The sequence below is a fragment of the Oncorhynchus masou genome, chromosome 25 (genome assembly GCF_036934945.1).
Source record: "Oncorhynchus masou masou isolate Uvic2021 chromosome 25, UVic_Omas_1.1, whole genome shotgun sequence".
NCBI lineage: Eukaryota > Metazoa > Chordata > Actinopteri > Salmoniformes > Salmonidae > Oncorhynchus > Oncorhynchus masou.
This window is the reverse complement of record NC_088236.1, coordinates 10258715-10277877: the sequence shown is the minus strand read 5'-3', so window position 1 is coordinate 10277877 and position 19163 is coordinate 10258715. Positions and strand designations below refer to the sequence as shown.

Here is a 19163-nt window from a genome sequence, read left to right as displayed (position 1 = left end):
AACATCGGTGAATGGAGACGCATCCAATTCAACACATCTCTAGCTTAAACTGACAAGTTTAAATTTGACAAGTTTATATTTATATCGACTTTATATTTTTGCTCCTGAAGTTATTTATGCTTGACATAACAAAGGGGTTGAATAATTATTGAATAAAGACATTTCAGCTTTTCATTTGTTAAAATGTATATAAACATAATTCCACCTTGTCATTTTAGGGTACTGTGTATATATAGGCCATTGACAAAATCTGAATTAAATCCTTTTTAAATTCAGGCAAAAAAAAATGTAGAAAAAGTATCCGGGGGGTGAATACTTAAAGGCACTGTATATACTACAAATGGACACTTCCAGCCCAAAGTGGGATGTTTTAAAGAATACGTTCTTAGTCGCCAAAGTACCGCAGTCTAACAAAACCTCCCCGGCCAGAAGACACCAGCATAATCCTCAACTAACCCGAACCTACCCTGCACATTTACTTGTTACCGGTACCCTCTGTATGTATCCTCGTTATTGTTATTTTTTAAAACTTTATTTAGTAAATATTTTCTTAACCAACAATGCAGTTCAAGAAATAGAGTTAAGGGCTTGTAAGTTAGCATTTCACTGTACTGTCTACTACACCTGTTGTATTCGGTGCATGTGACAAATAAAATTGGATTGGATTTGATCTGACCTGTTTGATCAGGGATGAGGGAGAGAGGGAATGCAGTAGATGTCTATCTAGAACTAAAGAGGGCTGATTGTCGCTATCTCTGTCATTCATCAAACCACTTTTATTCTCTTCAATAGCTATTGTTTCAACGTGATGAAATCAAATCAAACTGTATTTGTCAAATGCGCCGAATACAACAAGTGTAGACTTTACCGTGAAATGTTGACTTACAAGCCCTTAAACCAACAGTGCAGTTCAAGAAAGAGTTAAGAAAATAATTACCAAGTAGACTAAAATAAAAAGTAACACAATAAGAATAACAATAACGAGGCTATATTTCGGGTGCACCGGTACCGAGTCACTGAGCGGGGGTACAGGTTAATAGAGGTCATTTCTATATGTAGGTGGGGGTGAAATGTCTATGCACAGATAATAAATAATAATAAAGGGGGGGAGCAGCAGTAAAGAAGAACAACAATATATACAGGGATGTTTGCACTTTAGCATGAAGAGCGGATGGCAGTAGGAGTTTACTCGCTCCCTACGGATTCTCACAAGGCTGCCCTCGGCGAAGAAGCACACTGTATTTAAAAAAAAAAATATACACCTTGCCAGAAGCTGTTTTGGAAGGTTGCGTAATTTATTATTTCACTACTGTGAGGAATTCTATTAATGGAAGGATGTGTGTGTGTGTGTGTGTGTGCCTTCTGAGTGTCCCTGATCTATTAAATGCTTTGTCATCTAATGACAATGTCACTGTCTTGAGATTTTACTGAACTCTGTAATTAAGTTCTCACAGAATGTTAGGGTTGTGTTGTGGGCTTTCTCCCCCATCTCCCCTCTACATAGTTTACACCCCCTCCCACCCCTCCCCCATCTCCCCGTACACTATAAGATACTCTTGTCAGTCAAAACCTCTTGAAGAAGACTCAAAGTGCAACCTGTTTCTGAGGAGAAAGCTTCAGCTTTTATCAACGTTTTCTTGTCTGACGAGAAAGATCTTCTGAAGCTGGCAAGTTACTTTTTGATTTTCAACCTGTACATCGTTTGTTCCTCATTAGGCTATGTGGAGTTCAGGGGGATTGTGGTTTGTCAGATACAGAATATTACAAACGTTTCTAAGTAGGCTGAGAACTTTTAAGTGTGCTGGTGCTGGTGTATCATGTGTCTAGCCTACGGCTTCAGGATAGTGCTTTTGTTCAGCAAGATTTTGTGACCACTTTATGAACGTACTTTAAAATGTTCCGTCACTGTTCTTTTTAACTTTATTCATTTATTTCTTTTTTACATTCGTCAAATTGCTTTGATCAACTTTTATAACTTCTGTTATAGAGGCCAGACGGCAACTTGTCACTGTAGCTGAATTGTGGGTTGTCTGGGCCAGGCTGACTTCACAGTTGAGAGAAGATGTGACGTGTTCAATCAAAAGTAGCGCCTACATTAATGATCGACTTTCTCTCATAAATATATGGTTTATGTCATGTCGTATATATAGCCTTTAATGGCACAACTTGTTGCTGATTTTAGAGAAAGTGATCTGTGTGTGTATTGCATGCATAAACGCCAAACTCCTTTAAGTTACTGTAGTTACCCCCTCCCTCCTAGATGTCCTGTCTGTGTGTTGTGATAGCCTACATTGAATAACCTCTAGCAGACCTGGGGCAGTGTGGTGTCAGGCAGACGGTGATGAAAGAGAACACCCATCCTTTATTTGAGGTTATTATAGTAATACTGCACAGTTTCCTGCTGATTGTCTTCCACTTTCCCTGAGTTCTATCATGAGTTTTCTGCTGACTCTGCAGATAAAGGTCATTTAACCTGATCCCAGAGCTGTTTGTGCTGTCGCAGGCTAGTTAAAGGTACAATGCAGCATTTTTTTTTTTTATCTCAATATCAAATCATTACTGGCTAACACCTTACTGTGATTCGTTTTAAATTAAAATGGTAAAAAAAATAAACCTCTTAGCTCTTTTACCATCTCAAAAATAATTTTTAGGATGATAAGAAAGTTTTCAGTTTTTAAACTTTAAATGACTACAACCAGATATAAAGTATGTTGAAAATAGAACTGTATATTTTTTAAATAATATCATCTTTAAGAACTTCCCTGTCTCTTCTCTCTCCATCCATGTAGCCTATTGGTTCCCCGTCTCTTCTCTCTCCATCCATGTAGCCTATTGGTTCCCCGTCTCTTCTCTCTCCATCCATGTAGCCTATTGGTTCCCGTCTCTTCTCTCTCCATCCATGTAGCCTATTGGTTCCCGTCTCTTCTCTCTCCATCCATGTAGCCTATTGGTTCCCCGTCTCTTCTCTCTCCATCCATGTAGCCTATTGGTTCCCGTCTCTTCTCTCTCCATCCATGTAGCCTATTGGTTCCCCGTCTCTTCTCTCTCCATCCATGTAGCCTATTGGTTTCCAGTCTCTTCTCTCTCCATCCATGTAGCCTATTGGTTCCCCGTCTCTTCTCTCTCCATCCATGTAGCCTATTGGTTTCCAGTCTCTTCTCTCTCCATCCATGTAGCCTATTGGTTCCCCGTCTCTTCTCTCTCCATCCATGTAGCCTATTGGTTTCCAGTCTCTTCTCTCTCCATCCATGTAGCCTATTGGTTCCCCGTCTCTTCTCTCTCCATCCATGTAGCCTATTGGTTCCCGTCTCTTCTCTCTCCATCCATGTAGCCTATTGGTTCCCCGTCTCTTCTCTCTCCATCCATGTAGCCTATTGGTTTCCAGTCTCTTCTCTCTCCATCCATGTAGCCTATTGGTTCCCCGTCTCTTCTCTCTCCATCCATGTAGCCTATTGGTTTCCAGTCTCTTCTCTCTCCATCCATGTAGCCTATTGGTTCCCCGTCTCTTCTCTCTCCATCCATGTAGCCTATTGGTTTCCAGTCTCTTCTCTCTCCATCCATGTAGCCTATTGGTTCCCCGTCACTTCTCTCTCCATCCATGTAGCCTATTGGTTCCCGTCTCTTCTGTCTCCATCCATGTAGCCTATTGGTTCCCGTCTCTTCTCTCTCCATCCATGTAGCCTATTGGTTTCCCGTCTCTTCTCTCTCCATCCATGTAGCCTATTGGTTCCCCGTCTCTTCTCTCTCCATCCATGTAGCCTATTGGTTCCCCCTCTCTTCTCTCTCCATCCATGTAGCCTATTGGTTCCCCGTCTCTTCTCTCTCCATCCATGTAGCCTATTGGTTCCCCGTCTCTTCTCTCTCCATCCATGTAGCCTATTGGTTCCCTGTCTCTTCTCTCTCCATCCATGTCAAGTACTGTGTGTTCATTTTAATAACCTAAGATATGTGTGATCTTTTACATCATAGTCCCAAACCCTAGTTTTGTTATGCAGCAGTGTAGCCTACACACAGGTCAGAGACCAGGGTCCTGGCAGGTTGGCTGGTATTGACCGATCCTACCACCTTATCTATATGTGGTCTAAATAGAACCTCTGGAGACATGCCTGGACATCGTAAACCTCTTCACTACTATTACTTTACCTTGTCATCACGAGAACTCTTGAGTCAGCCCTGCATAGTATTATGGGTATTTTCTATCCATTCAGGACCACAGTATTTTAAAGGTCCAATGCAACTGGTTTTTATCTCTATCAAATCATTTCTGGGTAACAATTGAAGTACCTTACTGTGATTTTTGTTTTCAATAAAATGGTCAAAAAGGAAGAGAAATATCTTCTTAGCAGAGAGGAATTTCTCAAGCAAGAATTTAGCTCGGACTGTCTGAGTGGTCTGGCTTGGGAAGGGGAAAACTGAAAAACATCTGTTATTGGCAGAGAAGTTTTCTTCTTGGTCTAACTAATTTACTGGCTGGTGATGTCAGGCCAAAACTCCATCTCACCAAAACAGGCTGATATTTCAGGCGATCTTACACTGAAAGTGCATGATTTTTAAAAACAATTTCACAGTATAATTCCAATCTCATAGTTTAGAAATATACACTGAGTGTACAAAACATTAGGAACACTCTTTCCATGAAAGTCTGACCAGGTGAATCCAGGTGAAAGCCATGATCCCTTGTTGATGTCACTTGTTAAATCCACTTCCGTCAGTGTAATCATTACATTACATTTAAGTCATTTAGCAGACGCTCTTATCCAGAGCGACTTACAAATTGGTGAATTCACCTTCTGACATCCAGTGGAACAGCCACTTACAATAGTGCATCTAAATCATTTAAGGGGGGGGTGAGAAGGATTACTTATCCTATCCTAGGTATTCCTTGAAGAGGTGCAGTTTCAGGTGTCTCCGGAAGGTGGTGATTGACTCTGCTGTCCTGGCGTCGTGAGGGAGTTTGTTCCACCATTGGGGGGCCAGAGCAGCGAACAGTTTTGACTGGGCTGAGCGGGAACTGTACTTCCTCAGTGGTAGGGAGGCGAGCAGGCCAGAGGTGGATGAACGCAGTGCCCTTGTTTAATCAGTCAGATGAAGCCCTAGAAATTGTCAAAGACTCCAGCCACCCTAGTCATAGACTGTTCTCTCTGCTACCGAACAACAAGTGGTACCAGGGCGCCAAGGGCTAGATCCAAGAGGCTTCTAAACAGCATCTACCCCCAAGCAAGACTCCTGAACGCGAATCAAATGGCCACCCAGACTATTTGCATTTACGCCGCTGCTACTCTGTTTATTATCTATGCATCGTCACTTTAATAACTCTACCTATATGTACATATTACCTCAATTACCTTGGCTAACCGGTGCCCCAGCACATTGACCCTGTACTGGTACCCCCTGTATATAGGCTCGCTATTGTTATTTTACTGCTGCTTAAATTATTTGTTTATGGATCTATTTTTTTTTTAAACTCATTTTTCTTAACTGCATTGTTGGTTAAGGGCTTGTAAGCATTTCACTGTAAGGTTGTATTCGGCGCATGTGACAAATATTATTTTATTTTAAAGAAGGGTTTTTTAAGCCTTGCTGCAATTGAGACATGTGTTGTGTCTATGTGCCATTCAGGGGGTGCTTTTGAACAGGGTATGGGACTAGGTGCCAGGCACACCGGTTTTAGTGTATCAAGAACAGCCACACTGCTGGGTTTTTCACCCTCAACAGTTTCCTGTGTGTGTCAAGAATGGTCCACCACCCAAAGGACATCCCACAAACTTGACACAACTGTGGGAATCATTGGAGTCAACATGGGCCAGTATCCCTGTGGAACGTTTTCAACACCTTGTAGAGTCCATGCGCCAACCAATCGAGGCGGTAGCCTACAGAACGGACCTCCAAGCGCGGCCTCCCATTCGCTACTCGAGTACATACAGATTCCGTATTTCTTTTCCCCTGCCCCTCTTCCTGCCCCTTTTGATAATGGGCCATTCTAAATCAACACTGATCTTACATATTAGTAAAGACAAGATTACGGTGAGAATAGTCTGATGGGTGAAAATGTGATCACTTGATGAGAGAACAGCTGTGCAGCCTGAGGCGAAGAACAGAGAGAGATCTATTTTTCCCACAACCTTCTAAAATCATCAATATCCTGTGGTCGCATCCTGCAGCCCATATATGCATAGATTTCTAAGACATTCTACGGTTTGTATCATTCACAACTTAAGTAGCCAAATAACTCTAAATATAGCATATAGGGCCTGTTTCTAATGATCACTTTTACAACATACAGTATAGCCACTTCATATGTGCACTCTCTCCGGATGGGAAAAATATTCAGCTTAGTTGAGTTATATTCTTCTTACTGTAAAATCCTATACTATAAAAGAATGGCATGGGACTTATAAGCATATCTTGTCAGGTAAATGATTAATCCTACAGCCTAGGGCATGGAACATAGCCAGATAACATGCAGTAGGCAAACTTCTGAAGTGCATGTTCTTCATATCATAGTGTTTCTTTAGACCTGACTAAAATAAATCATGGACTCATTTTTTATTTTTTATAATGTAAATGTTACAAAGGTGTCATCAGAGGCTTGAATACAGCTGGAGACTTGGAGATGCTGAACATGTTTATGTAACACTGTACTGCACCACACCACATGACCACCACAGCCCTAACCACACTGTAACACTGTACTGCACCACACCTCATGACCACCACAGCCCTGACCACACTGTAACACTGCACCACAGCCCTAACCACACTGTAACACTGTACTGCACCACAGCCCTAACCACACTGTAACACTGTACTGCACCACAGCCCTAACCACACTGTAACACTGTACTGCACCACAGCCCTAACCACACTGTAACACTGTTCTTCACCACACCTCATGGCCACCACAGCCCTAACCACACTGTAACACTGTACTGCACCACAGCCCTAACCACACTGTAACACTGTACTGCACCACAGCCCTGACCACGCTGTAACACTGTACTGCACCACACCTCATGACCACCACAGCCCTAACCACACTGTAACACTGTACTGCACCACAGCCCTAACCACACTGTAACACTGTACTGCACCACAGCCCTAACCACACTGTAACACTGTACTACACCACACCTCATGGCCACCACAGCCCTAACCACACTGTAACACTGTACTACACCACAGCCCTAACCACACTGTAACACTGTACTGCACCACAGCCCTAACCACACTGTAACACTGTACTACACCACACCTCATGGCCACCACAGCCCTAACCACACTGTAACACTGTACTGCACCACAGCCCTAACCACACTGTAACACTGTACTGCACCACAGCCCTGACCACACTGTAACACTGTACTACACCACACCTCATGGCCACCACAGCCCTAACCACACTGTAACACTGTACTGCACCACAGCCCTAACCACACTGTAACACTGTACTGCACCACAGCCCTAACCACACTGTAACACTGTACTGCACCACAGCCCTAACCACACTGTAACACTGTACTGCACCACAGCCCTAACCACACTGTAACACTACTACACCACAGCCCTAAACACACTGTAACACTACTGCACCACAGCCCTAACCACACTGTAACACTGTACTGCACCACAGCCCTAACCACACTGTAACACTACTGCACCACAGCCCTAACCACACTGTAACACTACTGCACCACAGCCCTAACCACACTGTAACACAGCCCTAACCACACTGTAACACTACTGCACCACAGCCCTAACCACACTGTAACACTGTACTGCACCACAGCCCTAACCACACTGTAACACTGTACTGCACCACAGCCCTAACCACACTGTAACACTGTACTGCACCACACCTCATAACCACCACAGCCCTAACCACACTGTAACACTGTACTGCACCACAGCCCTAACCACACTGTAACAATGTACTGCACCACAGCCCTAACCACACTGTAACACTGTACTGCACCACACCTCATAACCACCACAGCCCTAACCACACTGTAACACTGTACTGCACCACAGCCCTAACCACACTGTAACACTGTACTGCACCACAGCCCTAACCACACTGTAACACTGTTCTTCACCACACCTCATGGCCACCACAGCCCTAACCACACTGTAACACTGTACTACACCACAGCCCTAACCACACTGTAACACTGTTCTTCACCACACCTCATGACCACCACAGCCCTAACCACACTGTAACACTGTACTGCACCACAGCCCTAACCACACTGTAACACTGTACTGCACCACAGCCCTAACCACACTGTAACACTGTACTGCACCACAGCCCTAACCACACTGTAACACTGTACTGCACCACAGCCCTAACCACACTGTAACACTGTACTGCACCACAGCCCTAACCACACTGTAACACTGTACTGCACCACAGCCCTAACCACACTGTAACACTGTACTGCACCACAGCCCTAACCACACTGTAACACTGTACTGCACCACAGCCCTAACCACACTGTAACACTGTACTACACCACACCTCATGGCCACCACAGCCCTAACCACACTGTAACACTGTACTGCACCACAGCCCTAACCACACTGTAACACTGTACTACACCACACCTCATGGCCACCACAGCCCTAACCACACTGTAACACTGTACTACACCACACCTCATGGCCACCACAGCCCTAACCACACTGTAACACTGTACTACACCACAGCCCTAACCACACTGTAACACTGTACTACACCACAGCCCTAACCACACTGTAACACTGTACTGCACCACACCTCATGACCACCACAGCCCTAACCACACTGTAACACTGTACTGCACCACAGCCCTAACCACACTGTAACACTGTACTGCACCACAGCCCTAACCACACTGTAACACTGTACTGCACCACAGCCCTAACCACACTGTAACACTGTACTGCACCACAGCCCTAACCACACTGTAACACTGTTCTTCACCACAGCCCTAACCACACTGTAACACTGTACTGCACCACACCTCATGACCACCACAGCCCTAACCACACTGTAACACTGTACTGCACCACACCTCATGACCACCACAGCCCTAACCACACTGTACTGCACCACAGCCCTAACCACACTGTAACACTGTACTGCACCACACCTCATGACCACCACAGCCCTAACCACACTGTACTACACCACAGCCCTAACCACACTGTAACACTGTACTACACCACAGCCCTAACCACACTGTAACACTGTACTGCACCACACCTCATGACCACCACAGCCCTAACCACACTGTACTACACCACAGCCCTAACCACACTGTAACACTGTACTGCACCACACCTCATGACCACCACAGCCCTAACCACACTGTAACACTGTACTGCACCACAGCCCTAACCACACTGTAACACTGTACTGCACCACAGCCCTAACCACACTGTAACACTGTACTGCACCACACCTCATGACCACCACAGCCCTAACCACACTGTACTACACCACAGCCCTAACCACACTGTAACACTGTACTGCACCACACCTCATGACCACCACAGCCCTAACCACACTGTACTACACCACAGCCCTAACCACACTGTAACACTGTACTGCACCACACCTCATAACCACCACAGCCCTGGGTGCTGCTCAATAGTGGGAAGGTGTTTCCTAATGTTTTGTCCACTCAGTGTATATAAAACCCAGGAGAATCACATTGTCGACTGCACTAGGCCTTTAAAAAAAGTATTCTCAGCAGTTCCTGCTTAATCTCTTGATGTGTTTTAAACTTGTACATCTCGTTCTCACCTGATGATTTAGTAGTCTGGGTTGTGTTCCATATGGTTCCCACACCCACCCAGCTCCACACCTAGCTAGACTCTGGAGGTATTGCCATGAGACATTGAGCCCCAGTAGCTTGATTTTACACTGGCAGACTTCACTCCATTGACAAACAAAGACAGACATGCTACAAGAGGACAAACGTAGCTACAAGGTGGGCCTTTCATGATTTACATTGTAGTCGGAGCTGGAGTCCACAAAGCCTGGTCTCTGCTGGCTTTTTACCTCTCTCTGCCCCTCATTGGCTCTTTACCTCTCTCTGCCCCTCTGTGGCTCTTTACCTCTCTCTGCCCCTCTGCTGGCTCTTTACCTCTCTCTGCCCCTCTGCTGGCTCTTTACCTCTCTCTGCCCCTCATTGGCTCTTTACCTCTCTCTGCCCCTCTGCTGGCTCTTTACCTCTCTCTGCCCCTCTGTGGCTCTTTACCTCTCTCTGCCCCTCTGTGGCTCTTTACCTCTCTCTGCCCCTCTGTGGCTCTTTACCTCTCTCTGTCCCTCCGTGGCTCTTTACCTCTCTCTGCCCCTCATTGGCTCTTTAACTCTCTCTGCCCCTCCAATTCCATGGGGTCATACAAGGACAGGTCACACTGAGCCTCTTCCCAGCAGACACACAGAGAAACAAACCGAGAGAACAAGGGCAAGAGAGAGACTGTACACTCCCAAGTCCTGCTATGGGGCAGTATAATGTTGGCCCCTGAACCAGACTGTCCATCCAAAACTATCTGTATAGCACAGGCCACATAAACATTCTAAACTGGTTTTTATCTTCAAACAAAACCAGAATCGACAAGGAATGTCAGTTTAAGTGACTAGAGTTCTTAGATTGTTGTGGGTTTGTGGCATCTGCTTGGTTTCCCAATGTCTAAACTGGCTGCTCTAGTGTGAGGCTAGTGGGTATACAAGTTGTGTTTCCATTGTGGCTGGCTGCTCTAGTGTGAGGCTAGTGGGTATACAAGTTGTGTTTCCATTGTGTCTGGCTGCTCTAGTGTGAGGCTAGTGGGTATACAAGTTGTGTTTCCATTGTGGCTGGCTGCTCTAGTGTGAGGCTAGTGGGTATACAAGTTGTGTTTCCATTGTGGCTGGCTGCTCTAGTGTGAGGTAAGTGGGTATACAAGTTGTGTTTCCATTGTGGCTGGCTGCTCTAGTGTGAGGCTAGTGGGTATACAAGTTGTGTTTCCATTGTGGCTGGCTGCTCTAGTGTGAGGTAAGTGGGTATACAAGTTGTGTTTCCATTGTGGCTGGCTGCTCTAGTGTGAGGCTAGTGGGTATACAAGTTGTGTTTCCATTGTGGTTGGCTGCTCTAGTGTGAGGTAAGTGGGTATACAAGTTGTGTTTCCATTGTGGCTGGCTGCTCTAGTGTGAGGCTAGTGGGTATACAAGTTGTGTTTCCATTGTGGCTGGCTGCTACACTGTTCTATGAGGTTTTGTTTGTACTTTTCCCTATTCTGTTTTAGCTCATATTTTTTTCTCTCTCTCTCCCACAGTTGACTGCCCTGCTCTTTCCATCTCTTCACTCTACTACCCAAGCCCGACTGAAGACATAAGAGCTCTACTCTGTGCCGAGAGCTCTAAGCCCCGTCACACTACTCAGGTTGGAAGAGGTAAGTCTTTCATCCCTTAAGGCAATGAATGGAAACGTTGTTGTGAACCGTTTACTCTGCGTTTATTTAGCCTCCCCTCCCTCACCTCAGTTAGTCAACTGCCATGATGTAATATGGATTATTGATGTCAGGGCTGTTGACTGAATTGGACCTCTGTGTGTGGGTTTGACTCTGGACTGTTGCGTCATTGTAGCTGCCCCATCTTCCTGTCGTGGAAGGGCTACTGTTATTATGTGAGATCAGGGTGCAATTGTGTTTTGGCTCGGGTTGCTGGGGATCGGGTTTTCCCTGCTCTCTCCTCTGTTCATTGTACCAGGTGTAAGACAATGAAACTTGGTGTGTGTGGCTGGCTGGCTGGCTGCACAAAATGGTTTGAGAACCAGTCATTGTGTTGGCCTACTGACCCCCTCTGTGACCTTTATGACCTCTCCTCTCCCCAGCCAGAGTCCACTGTGTTGGCCTACTAACTAAGCCACCTTGGATCTCCCATCTCCTCAGCCAGACCTACCAACCAATCCACCTCAGTGACCTCTCCTCTCCCCAGCCAGAATCCACTGTGTTGGCCTACTGACCCCCCCTGTGACCTCTCCTCTCCCCAGCCAGAATCCACTGTGTTGGCCTACTAACTAAGCCACCTTGGCTCTCCCATCTCCTCAGCCAGACCTACCAACCAATCCACCTCAGTGATCTGTCCTCAGCCAGCCAGAATCCACTGTGTTGGCCTACTGACCCCCCCTGTGACCTTTGACCTCTCCTCTCCCCAGCCAGAATCCACTGTGTTGGCCTACTAACTAAGCCACCTTGGCTCTCCCATCTCCTCAGCCAGACCTACCAACCAATCCACCTCAGTGATCTGTCCTCAGCCAGCCAGAACTACTAACTAAGCCATTTTCCTCTCTTCCTGTTCCCCAGCCATAACCCAGCCAGTGAAGGGGTCATCATAATCATCATGACTCAGAGTCCCGTCCATGGCTGCTCGGACTGTGTGGCCCAGCTGACAGTCTTCCTCTCCCTTGCCCTGCTGCTGTGTCCCCTGGGGAGAGCACTCGGCGAAGACCAGGCTTCTCCGACCCAGGTGCTGCAGGGCCTGTTGGAGCGATATGGGGACAATGCCACCATCTCTGTCCCCCAGCTCCGCTCTTTGTTGGCACGACTCGGTGCACCCGGCCTGGGGGACAACGGCACCGCAGCAGAGGCGACAGCTCCACCGGCGCCGCCCAGAGTCAACCTGTCCAAAGTAAATCCATTTATATTGACTTTATACTAAGCATTAGGAGCAGCTCTCTCCCTACATTTCCTTCCTTTCAGACCCCCTCTCTGAGATCTGTCCCACACAAACCGTAATGACAGCTTGTGTTTTCAAAACATTTGTGACGGAGCGTATTGATTTATTGCTGTTCATGTCAAAACAAAGGAAGTGAAATCCCTATATCCAGTCTGTGTCCGGGGTTGTGTGGGGGGGGGGTTGAATGGTGCATCCTCCCCCATTGTTTTGGAGGTTCGGGTCCCCCCCCTGGGTCATTTTATGTAGAAGGACTGAGAATCTCAGTTTTGGTGACTTTCTAAATGGACTTTCTACTCCAAAATGAATTAAAATAAATTATGCTGACACCGTCTAAAATATAATTTCCAACTCCAGAAATGAGCCCAATAACATGTTGGTACAATTATTTGAACATATTGGACCATGTTGAACATATTGGACCATGCATTGAGCCTATGTATGCAGTGGAGGGGTCATCATGATGTATTTATTGTGATGGTGTATATTAAATTAATTTATTTTACTTTTTTCAGATGTAGATGTTCCAAAGGCATGCGGCTTGTATACAGTGTAAATGACTACCTCGGAAACACTGAGATGGGGGTGCTTTGCCTTCTTACTCGGCTTAATGGCATGTAGGCTAGACTCACTAGCCGCTACCATGTTGAGTTGAGAGCAGAGGGATACGTTAACACAAAGTTGTCTTCTCTTCATGTTAGAGGTGTGCTTCGTGTCCCTGAGCTAAGGGAATGAGTGTTGACTTTTGGTCCAGAGTTTGTGTGCTCAGGCATGGAACCTTCCAGTTCCATCATATCTACATGGATAAGTTAATCTCACTTTAGTTTTCCATGAAGGGAAAACAGCATGTCCTTTATCAGATAGGAAATGATTGGTGTTTGTTTTTGTGGTCAGTGTGTGTGTGTGTGACGGCTTGCCTGTTTCCCTCCACAGTGCTTACCAGGAGACACCTTGGCAGTTTACAGCATGAACGAGCAGTCTCGTCTGGATGGGCGTGGTCTACAGGAGCTCTGCCCCACCATGCTTCAGCAATTGGACTCTGGCGCCTGTGGGGTGGAGAAAAAGGAGGAGCTTATCATAGACCCGCCTTCCAAACCCACTGCTGCTGAAGGTGAGCCTCTCAACTCCTATAGTCTTTCATTATACATTTGCAGTGTTTCCCCTACGTAAAAGGGAGGCGGGCGGGCGTGGTAGTATTTTATTTTAAATAAACATTTATAAAGCTGCAATTCTACACATGTTGCCATGGTTTATGCCGTGTTGTGATGCTGTCTGACTCAAGCATCACCAAATCAATGGGGGCCCCATGTAATGACATTTTGGGAATTTTAGATTCTCCCCGACGAGTTTTTATTTATTTATTTATTTAGCTTATATTTTCTACATACTTTATATATGTGTTTTATACATGTTTTTTGTTGTTGACAACTTTGGTTTGGCATACCAGTACTGCAGTTACAGTATACTGCTGACTGTTCACGTTCTGTTTATCAAGGCAGTTAAGTCTTATGTCTTATTTTAAACTTTCTCCCAAGAAGTTTTCATTAGAACAACACAATTCCCTCTTCTCTAGAAGTCTATTGTGGGTTAGAATTGGTCTGCAGTATGAAGTTCAGAGGAAGGTTAAAAATCAAAGGCCGTTGGTTTTGTTTCTCCTCTAGCTTTCAGCATCTTGTACTTCCTGGTCCACTTTAGCACAGAACAGCCATTATTAGAATGCCACTGTCAGCAGATACTAGGTACAGAATCCTCTTAGCAGGTACAGATGATACGTAAAGGCACCTCCATCTTGGATCGATCTGGCTCACACTGCCCACAGCTTCTCAGCCTGCTGACATCAGAGGTTGGCAGGCCATGAAACTGGATGTCCTTGTTATTACTCTGGAAGCCATTTTAGTATCTGGTTCTAATCTAAGTGACTGTGTTGTAGATGTATGTAGGCTGCAGCCTAGGCTTTTGTACAGGCGCTTTTAGAGTTTAGTTTTATTACGTATAAATTGGCAGTATTTAACATGCAAACAAGAACAGTAGCTAGTAGCTAGCTCTCATCAGAGCCCAGTCTAAGTTGACCCAGTCTAAGTTGGCCCAGTCTAAGTTGGCCCAGTCTAAGTTGGCCCAGTCTAAGTTGGCCCAGTCTAAGTTGGCCCAGTCTAAGTTGACCCAGTCTAAGTTGGCCCAGTCTAAGTTGGCCCAGTCTAAGTTGACCCAGTCTAAGTTGACCCAGTCTAAGATGGCCCAGTCTAAGTTGGCCCAGTCTAAGTTGACCCAGTCTAAGATGGCCCAGTCTAAGTTGGCCCAGTCTAAGTTGACCCAGTCTAAGTTGGTGTAGCTGGTGGATATAAAAAGACTGTTAATGACAGGCTTTGAGAATGTAGTAAACTAGTGTGATCCTCCCACTGGGGCGCTGCACCTAGAATCACACTACATAGAAAGGACATTGTAACTCTCTGTAGAAAGTCATGATGATTTTACAACTGTGTCAGGTACTACCTCTTCTGTTTTCTGTTTTCTGTGGTCTAACAGCACTTGTGGTGTGTTTTTTAGAAACCAAACTCAAGAATGTTGATATGCCTTGCACTCCCATCTCTATACCAGCTAACAGTTCTAGTTGCAATTTGCATAGATTCTAACCCATGAACTGACACTGCTGGAAGAGAGCTCTGTACTGTGATTGTGTCAGTGATTTTTATCTGGATGTTCTTCAAGAAGATGTTTAAAAAAAATCTCACTCTTTATGGTGTTTATCCCTTTCTGTGTCCTAATTTCTGTCAAGAGAAGCATTGATACAGGATGTGTTTTGGCCACTCATCTTCCGCTAGTGTCTAGAGCGCTCTCTCCAGTGCAGTCCTGGGTTCAAATAGTATTTGAAATCTATTGTGTTTGCTTAAGCCAAACCTGGAGTGGTAGATGGCATGGTTTATACTTTTGAAACTATTTCATTGGCCCTATTGCGCCAGGCAAGCTCAATCACAGCTTATGTACATTTAAAGATTTTGAATACTATTTGAACCTAAGTCTAGGACAGGGTATTTGGCCAGCTGTGACTGAGGTGCTACTAGCTGCTGCAGTGGGGGCAGAGTGACGTCGGTTCAATGCGTCCTATTGCCCTCCTTTTTAAAAGTCTGTTCATGAAATGGCCGTCTCTGTTTTGCTCCAAGATTTGTGCTTGTCCCATTTGGTTTAGGATTTCAAGCACTGTATTTGAAGATGACTGCTTCCTATTGAGACAATGTGTGTTCATTATGCAGAGGGAAGTAGGGTTTGGTCCGTCCTTCAAATGTTTCCCTCTTTGCAGGTTACACTATAATTTTCCTAGTTAACTTAAAGGTTACGTTAATGCTAGGGAGGACGGGTTGAAGTTGCTTTGTGGTTATGTGGTTGTTTGACCTACTTTGAGGGCACTAATTATAAGTCACTTGTACGTTGCTGTCGATAACCACATCTACTAAATTACTCAAATGTAAAATGTCATGTTCTAACCACACGGCTCAGGATGTAACTGTCAGCGACGCTTCTTTCAGACAAGGATGTGGGATGGATCATTCCTTTCAAGTGTTTCCACTAGAGGTCGCCCGATTAATCGGAATGGCCGATTTAATTAGGGCCGATTTCAAGTTTTCATTACAATCGGAAATCTGTATTTTTGGGCGCTGATTTAAAAAAATTTTTTTTATATATATATATATATATTATTATTAATAAAAATTGAATATTTTTAATTTTTTTAATTTTACATTTTTTTATATATATTTTTTATACCTTTATTTAACTAGGCAAGTCAGTTAAGAACACATTCTTATTTTCAATGACGGCCTGGGAACAGTGGGTTAACTGCCTCGTTCAGGAGCAGAACGACAGATTTTCACCTTGTCAGCTCGGGGGATCCAATCTTGCAACCTTACAGTTAACTAGTCCAACTCAATAACGACCTGCCCCTCTTTCGTTGCACTCCACAAGGAGACTGCCTGTTACGCGAATGCAGTAAGCCAAGATAAGTTGCAAGCTAGCATTAAACTTATCTTTATAAAAAACAATCAATCATAATCACTAGTTAGCTACACATGGTTGATGATATTACTAGATATTATCTAGCGTGTCCTGCGTTGCATATAATCTGACTGAGCATACAAGTATCTAAGTATCTGACTGAGCGGTGGTAGGCAGAAGCAGGAGCGTACACATTCATTCAAACAGCACTTTTGTGCGTTTTGCCAGCAGCTCTTCGTTGTGCGTCAAGCATTGCACTGTTTATGACTTCAAGCCTATCAACTCCCGAGATGAGGCTGGTGTAACCGAAGTGAAATGGCCAGCTAGTTAGCGCGCGCTAATAGCGTTTCAAACGTCACTCGCTCTGAGCCTTCTAGTAGTTGTTTCCCTTGCTCTGCATGGGTAACGCTGCTTCGAGGGTGGCTGTTGTCGTTGTGTTCCTGGTTCGAGCCCAGGGAGGATCAAGGAGAGGGACGGAAGCTATACTGTTACACTGGCAATACTAAAGTGCCTATAAGAACATCCAATAGTCAAAGGTTGATGAAATTCACATGGTATAGAGGGAAATAGTCTATATTTCCTATATTAACTTCAACCTAAAAGTTCTTACCTGGGAATATTGAAGACTCATGTTAAAAGGAACCACAAGCTTTTATATGTTTTCATGTTCTGAGCAAGGAACTTAAACGTTAGCTTTCTTACATGGCACATATTGCACTTTTACGTTCTTCTCCAACACTTTGTTTTTGCATTATTTAAACCAAAATGTTTCATTATTTACTTGAGGCTAAATTGATTTTATTGATGTATCATATTAAGTTAAAATAAGTGTTCATTCAGTATTGTTGTAATTGTCATTATTACAAATACATTTGGAAAAAAAATTGGCCGATTAATCGGTGTCCGCTTTTTTGGTCCTCCAATATTCGGTGTCGGCGTTGAAAAATCATAATCGGTCGACCTTTTGTTTACACCGTAGTGGTCTAGTCCTTTTTGAATAACATAGGAATGAGTTTCCTCCGCCCATAAAACTACATCCTCTCTGCCCTGCTTTAAAAAATTAAGATTAAAAAAAACAGTTTGTCTTTTGTGTCCATTTGAATGTACCTTATGATGTCACTGCAATGATGAGATAATGTTCTTCTTTGTTTTATTATTGCGCTGTCATACTGTGTTCAACCGTGTTGGATCTTATTTTTCATGTTTTATTATTTCGCTGTCATACTGTGTTCAACCGTGTTGGATCTTATTTTTCATGTTTTATTATTGCGCTGTCATACTGTGTTCAACCGTGTTGGATCTTATTTTTCATGTTTTATTATTGCGCTGTCATACTGTGTTCAACCGTGTTGGATCTTATTTTTCATGTTTTATTATTGCGCTGTCATACTGTGTTGAACAGTGTTGGATCTTGCCCAGTCATCTGGTTTTAAGAGGACCACAATGGAAATAAGTCCCAGACTTTGTTATCCTCCATAATTTTACTGATGTGCATGTATATGGCTTTTTCAAGTTTTATGTGTGCTTGTTTTTTGAAATGGTCGAGAATTAATAAACTAAACTCTTCTTACAGACCTGGTCACTTCTGCAGTCCACGCCACAACCAACGTTAACCGAGCTTCCTCTCCCACAGGATGCAGGTGTTTTTGTGTGCTGAAAGGAAACTCGTATCTCTTAACTCTTCTTTTACATTACAGGAGTTTTATGCTCAAAACCACCGCAATGTGGTCTACATGTCGACTGCACCTTTCCACAGTGTGACTTCTCCCCTCCTTCCCTTTCCACTGATCCCCCCCCTCCTTCCCTTTCCACTGATCCCCTCCGTCCCTTTCCACTTCTCCCCTCCTTCCCATTCCACTGATCCCCTCCTACTTCCCTTTCCACTTCTCCCCTCCTTCCCTTTCCACTGATCCCCTCCTTCCCTTTCCACTTCTCCCCTCCTTCCCTTTCCACTGATCTCCTTCCCTTTCCACTGATCCCCTCCTTCCCTTTCCACTGATCCCCTTTCCCTTTCCACTGATCTTCTTCCCTTTCCACTGATCTTCTTCCCTTTCCACTGATCTTCTCCCCTTTCCACTGATCTCCTTCGCTTTCCACTGATCTCCTTCGCTTTCCACTGATCTCCTTCGCTTTCCACTGATCTCCTTCGCTTTCCACTGATCTCCTTCGCTTTCCACTGATCTCCTTCCCTTTCCACTTCTCCCCTCCTCCTTCCCTTTCCACTGATCTCCTTCCCTTTCCACTGATCTCCTTCCCTTTCCACTTCTCCCCTCCTCCTTCCCTTTCCACTGATCTCCTTCCCTTTCCACTGATCTCCTTCCCTTTCCACTGATCTCCTTCCCTTTCCACTTCTCCCCTCCTCCTTCCCTTTCCACTGATCTCCTTCCCTTTCCACTGATCTCCTTCCCTTTCCACTGATCTCCTTCCCTTTCCACTGATCTCCTTCCCTTTCCACTGATCTTCTCCCCTTTCCACTGAT

General features: G+C 44.7%; 1 protein-coding gene across 3 annotated transcripts in view; it reads left to right on the top strand.

Moving 5' to 3' along the window:
• Positions 1–19163, top strand: part of slc39a14 (solute carrier family 39 member 14) — a 63431-nt gene that overhangs the window by 6178 nt on the left and 38090 nt on the right. For all 3 annotated transcript variants that reach the window (XM_064936672.1, XM_064936673.1, XM_064936674.1), the window contains exons 2-4: positions 11299–11415; positions 12328–12652; positions 13631–13808. In XM_064936672.1, the coding sequence (XP_064792744.1) occupies positions 12365–12652; positions 13631–13808 (466 nt within the window). In that variant the 5' untranslated portion in view covers positions 11299–11415; positions 12328–12364. The remainder of the gene's footprint in view (positions 1–11298; positions 11416–12327; positions 12653–13630; positions 13809–19163) is intronic.